Source organism: Zingiber officinale, chromosome 4B (assembly GCF_018446385.1).
Source record: "Zingiber officinale cultivar Zhangliang chromosome 4B, Zo_v1.1, whole genome shotgun sequence".
NCBI lineage: Eukaryota > Viridiplantae > Streptophyta > Magnoliopsida > Zingiberales > Zingiberaceae > Zingiber > Zingiber officinale.
This window is the reverse complement of record NC_055993.1, coordinates 8460094-8465477: the sequence shown is the minus strand read 5'-3', so window position 1 is coordinate 8465477 and position 5384 is coordinate 8460094. Positions and strand designations below refer to the sequence as shown.

General features: G+C 48.1%; 1 protein-coding gene across 2 annotated transcripts; it reads left to right on the top strand.

Annotated features, from left to right (window-relative positions):
* Window positions 1-3315: 3315 nt before the first annotated feature.
* On the top strand, window positions 3316-5040 carry LOC121977361 (heavy metal-associated isoprenylated plant protein 7-like). Of its 2 annotated transcripts, none has more exons than XM_042529946.1 (5): window positions 3316-3426; window positions 3517-3715; window positions 3814-4013; window positions 4123-4210; window positions 4382-5040. In XM_042529946.1, the coding sequence occupies exons 1-5, from the start codon at window positions 3418-3420 to the stop codon at window positions 4957-4959; spliced, it is 1074 nt and encodes a 357-aa protein (XP_042385880.1). In that variant the 5' UTR covers window positions 3316-3417; the 3' UTR covers window positions 4960-5040. The 2 variants fall into 2 exon arrangements, with proteins under 2 accessions (XP_042385880.1, XP_042385879.1); XM_042529945.1 differs by having other exon boundaries at window positions 3319-3426; window positions 3514-3715.
* The last annotated feature ends 344 nt before the right edge of the window (window positions 5041-5384 follow it).

Genomic DNA, 5384 nt, shown 5'->3' with positions numbered 1-5384 from the left:
AACTCCGAGCGGGGTTTTTGATGAGATCTCTGAAGAATTTCCCTTCTCGCAATCCGTGGGAGAAGCCGCTCATCAGTATCTCAGAGGTGGCAGAGGGGACGTCGTTGGCTACCTGACTGAATCGATTGATGTAGCTTCGCAGGGGCTCAGTTGACTCCTGCTTGAGAGCAAAAAGACAGTGGTCGGTTTTCTGGTACTTACGACTGCTGGTGAAACGGCGCAGGAAGGCCGTTTTGAAGTCCCTGAACCACTTTTGGGGGCAATCCATCGAACCACTTTTGCGCCGATCCAGACAGAGTGTGCAGGAAGACTCGACATTTGACGGCATCGCTATATTGATACAATATAGCCGCGTTCTTGAACTTTCTCAGATGCTCTTCTGGGTCCTTGCTCCCATCATATTCTCCAATGTTTGGGGCTCGGTAACCCCTCGGCAGGCTTTCTTTCAAGATCTGGGCAGAGAAAGGTACCTTATCGTTAAGATCTTCGAGCAGATCTTCGGCCAGGAGCACGGCCTTCCCCTTTCCTGAATCCCGGGGCGGGTGTAGAGAGCTTTCCGCCACTGAGGCTGGCGGCTCCTCCTTTTTTGGACTACGCCCGCGAGGTCCGGCCCGATGATAATCGCGACGGGGCTCTCGGAATGAAGCACGTGGAAGTTCTTCCGGTTGCTTCCTCTTTGAGCTCCTGTCGGAAGCGGGAGCTAGTTCTTTGGATGCCTCAGGGGCTAGGCGGGGTCGTGAAACTGTGCCTTGTCTTTCGGAGGCGGCTTGCTTCCTAACCTCCTTGAAAAGCTCGTACTCTCCCGCAGTCATAGTCATGTTGATCCTCCGACTAGAGCTTCGACCGGAGTCCTCCATCTTCACGCTCCGGAACAGGATGTTCTGTTCCCACAGATGGCGCCAAATTTGATCCCGTCCGGAGGCTGAGTCGGACAGAGGCCGGTCGCGGTGGACTGGGCGTTGACGGCAAGTTGCGGGCAATGCAGGCTCCCCACGGGTGGCTGACGCCGCTACAGGACCCTGCGCACACTCAGACGATCTCCCTTTTTACGTTAGAGACCGAAACCCAGGGAAAAAGTCTCTGGATCAGGCCCTCCGACGCTCAAGTCAGGTCCTTTTTCCCCAGAAAGAACAGAGAGAAGCAGAAGGAAAAACAGTTGTGGAAAAAGGTGACGAGAGAGTATGTGCGCGTACCTGCGTACGAGGGACTTCTCCCCTTTTATGCGTCCTCCTGCTGGAACCTGCCCCTCTGTCAGAAAACGTTAGACGTCCGGCTTTGTCCTCTAGTCCTGGACACCTGTCGCGCTGCTATTTGTTGTGAAAGTATCTTTCTGTTAGGAAACTCCGCCTTCGCACTCGGGTTTTGTCCTGTAATGAGGGACAGCTGGCAGGCTACTACTGGCTATGAGGGCATCTTTTCGTTTCAGGAACCTTCGCCTTCGCCCGCATCGTTGGTATGTAATGATTATCCCTGACGGACCGTTGAGATTCTCCGCTCCCGTATTACTTAGCTCCTCCGATCCATTGTGTCCTCGCACCAGCCTGCACCTGTGGTTCGTATTTCCAGGCCTCCAACTCGCAGACCTGCAGCCCTAACTGTCTAGACATAGCTATGCTGATTTTCAACCTGCCTCCTGCGCTTTGTACTTCCTGGCCCTCAACCGCAGGTTTGTAGCTCGGGCTGCTTCTGATCAGCTCTGCCGCTTCCGACCCATTGGCCTATACTTCCAGTTCTTGGCCTCTGCTTAGCTCTGCCGATCCCGACTTGCATCCTGCGCTTTGTACTTCCTGGCCCTCAACCGCAGGTCTGTGGATCGAGCTGACTCCACTCAGCTCTGCCGATCCCAACCCGCTTCTACCTATGCTGAGTCCTGACTGCCCTGTCAGCCTGCCTTTTTGACCGCCAAGTCGCCATGACTATTGACCGCCACCTCCTCATAACTTTTGACCGCCACATAGCCTGGACTTTTCTAATCCTTTCCTCTTGGGCCCCTCCATCACTAACCGTATCAATTATTATAGCCTTGATCAGTGATGGTTGTTTCTAATTGCTTCTACAGTGAGTCGCGGCCAAATGGACCGACGCTCACCTCCGAGTACGAGCACTGTTCCATTCCAGCAACCATCAAGAAGATCTTCAACCTCAGTTCTGATTTCTTGACGCAGAGAGATGCTTGGGCTGGCACCTTTGACAGCGTCTACTCCGAGCTGACCTCTCCAAGAACAGATTGCCCTGGTAATTCATTCACAACCGGTCTCCTCTGTTTCTTCCCATTAAAATGACTCGATGCAAGCTCTCACTGCAGAACTGCTCCCCGTTGTGCCACCTCCGAGGGTAACGGAGTTGAACGAGAACAGAAGGATATCTGAATTTCAAAGTGAGATCGTCCAACTGGCGGCGGCTCTCAACGGTGTGATTGAGGGAATGAGTGTAAAGGAGGCTGATGCGCACGTGAACCATGCAATTGCCAGGTTCTTCAAAGCAAGCAAAGAGACCATCAGAAAGGGAGCTGATGAAAACGAGATAGTAGACTTGGCTACAAATGGACGATGAAAACGAAAAAACATGGCTGACTATTTGTAAGAATGAATCATGTTTATTCAAGATGTAATCAATTGTTTGCAATCCAATTTGCATACGAAATGTTCCAATAGAGGTGTGTAGATCTGGAAGCACACTAGTTGAGATTATTTCAGATGAAGTAACTGCTGGTGTTATCAAAGTAACAAAGGAGGAACATTTTAAAAATTAAAGTAGAAAAAGAAAAGAGAAGAAGAAACTATACTGAAAAGAATAAATTATTCTTACTTTTTCCCATCCTCCTTGTGAATCTAATGAGAAAATTTACATTTCAAAACAGAAAAAGAAAAATCTTCTCACTCATAGGTTTACCGTTCAATCCAAGTCAGTCTGATCAGACTGCGACGAACATTATTAGATATGAGACGCAGCCCATCTTTGATCCGGTCCATTTGCCCTATTTAAATAATAGTGAGAGATATGGAGCATTTAACGTGCTTACAATTGTATTCTCCAATCGGAACTGGACTGGGAATCTGAAGTCCCTCAAGGTCATTCCATCCAGCTGACACATGCATTTGCCGGTGAATAGATAGCCTACGACGATAAAAAGAATGGAGTGTGGTGGCAGCCATCAAAGCTCTGTTCCTGAGGAGCACCAACGTTGCAGAAGCTGACAAGAACGAGGACAACGACTGCGTGGATGCATGAATGACGCGTGTGCTCCTCCAGGCTTACCACATGCGTGCTCGCACTTCCCCACCAGCTTTTGTCTCCACCTCGGATCTGACTCCCCCCATGACATTTGTTACACTGCTTACTGCAAGCGAGAAGGAATAAGGAAGCAGAGGACTGCTGCTGCTTTAACGCTTGCTTTGGTTCAACGGCTAGGGCGGCATGGCAGAGGTATCAAAATTGCATCTTTTTGTTGATTTTCATCTGTTTTGGAGGCTGTTTTTGCTGATTCCGATGGAAAGTTGTGATCTTGTGCAGCAGGAGGGGAAGAATGAGGAGTCGAAGAAGGAAGCAGGTGGCGAGAGCGGAAACGATGGGGCCAAGAAAGAGGAGACGGATGAGAAGCCTCCCCCTCCCCCTTCTCCTCCGCCACAACCGCAAGAGGAGGTAGTTATGAGAGTCTACATGGACTGCGCAGGATGCGCCAGGAAGGTGCGGCAGAGCCTTCGGGGCTTTCCAGGTATTGGTCAATCTATTGAAGAAATAGCCCTTTTAAGCCTTCGAAACTGGACCTTTGATGAGAATATAGTTAAACTTTGTATTGGATCGGATTGGAAGGTGTGGAGGAGGTGGTGGCTGACAGCCGGACGCACCGTGTCGTGGTGAAGGGGAGGAAGGCAGCGGAGGATCCGCTGAAGGTGGTGGCGAGAGTCCAAAAGAAAAGCGGAAAGAAAGTGGAGTTGCTAAGCCCCCTACCTACCCCGCCGACGCCGCCGGAGAAGAAGGAAGAGGATCAGAAACCTATTGGAGAGGAAAAGGTCGAGGCCTAAGATTCAAATCGTTCACCATCAATTTTTTTTCTCTGCAAGTGCTATGCCTTTTCCAGTTTCCACTCTCTGTTTTTACATTTCAATTGCACTGCAACAGCCGCAAGTGATCGTCGCTGTGCTGAGAGTTTATATGCATTGCGAAGCCTGCGCTCAAGAGATCAAGAAGAGGATTCTAAGGATGAAAGGTCTTTATCAGTATTCCATTAATTTCTTAATCATCCAATTAAATCTGATGGAAAACAGGAAATCATACGATTGGTACACGCGAATTCAATCTTTTTTTATTATTATTCATGCTCCCACAACGTGATTTTGAATTGATTAATTACGAAAGGTAAGATTTTTCCTTACGACAGGAGTCCGTTCAGCGGAGCCAAACCTGAAGGCATCTGAGGTGACGGTGAAGGGCGTGTTCCACCCGGAGATCCTGTCGGCGTACATCCTCAAGAGAACGGGAAAGCACGCGACCGTGGTGAAGCAGGAGCCGGAGGAGAAGCCGGTAGAGGATCCCGAGAAGTCCAAGGCTAAGGAGCCGCCGCCACCGACTGCAGCCGGGGATGATGCGAAAGACGAGAAGAAGCCTGAAGGCAGAGAACAAGTTGACAAGGAGGACGAGGACTGCGGCTGCCGCAACGAAGGGGAACAGAGCGAGAAGAAAGCCGACGGCGATGCTGACACGAAAGAGAAGGAGAAGAAGACCGACCCAAAAAAGGAGGAAAATAAGGAGGACGAAATAGTCGTCGTCGACATCGGAGCGACGGGGACTCCACCGCCTCCACCATCTGCCGACGGCGAAGGTACCGGCGGCGCAAGGAAGATATTAATTAAGAACGAAAACTACTACTACTACATTCCGAAGTACCCAGCGGAGTTCTACGCGTATCCGCCGCAGATCTTTAGCGATGAGAATCCTAATGCATGCGTTGTCATGTGATCCTAATCAAAGTTCGCTCGTCCCTGCATGTGTTAAACTTTGAACACAAAATATATTGTCGATTTTGGAGCTCTTATCTAATTATGAAAAAGTATTTCTATAATTATTTTATAAGCATAACTGTGTAGTATCTTTTAGTAACTTTTAATAATAAAGACCCTACTTTACTAAATTACTCAAATATATTTATCTTTGATAAAAAAAAAATAGTCTATCCTAATTACTAATAATTATTTTATTCAATTACGTATACAATCACATGTCGCTGCATCACTTGGAAATATTTTTATACGCTGTGATTTTGTCTAATTTCAAAGAATTTTAAGATTAGTATTAAAAAAATGATAATTTTAGTTATCTTTATTAATTATCTTTATGATGCCGATCGCATAAAATTTATTTAGATGACAACTTAAATATATTAT

Excerpts from the sequence above, each read along its gene's own strand:
- LOC121977361 (XM_042529945.1), top strand. Across the intron at positions 3,716-3,813 it reads GAGCCTTCGGGGCTTTCCAG|GTGTGGAGGAGGTGGTGGCT; the intron begins GTATTGGTCAAT and ends TCGGATTGGAAG. Across the intron at positions 4,211-4,381 it reads GAGGATTCTAAGGATGAAAG|GAGTCCGTTCAGCGGAGCCA; the intron begins GTCTTTATCAGT and ends TCCTTACGACAG.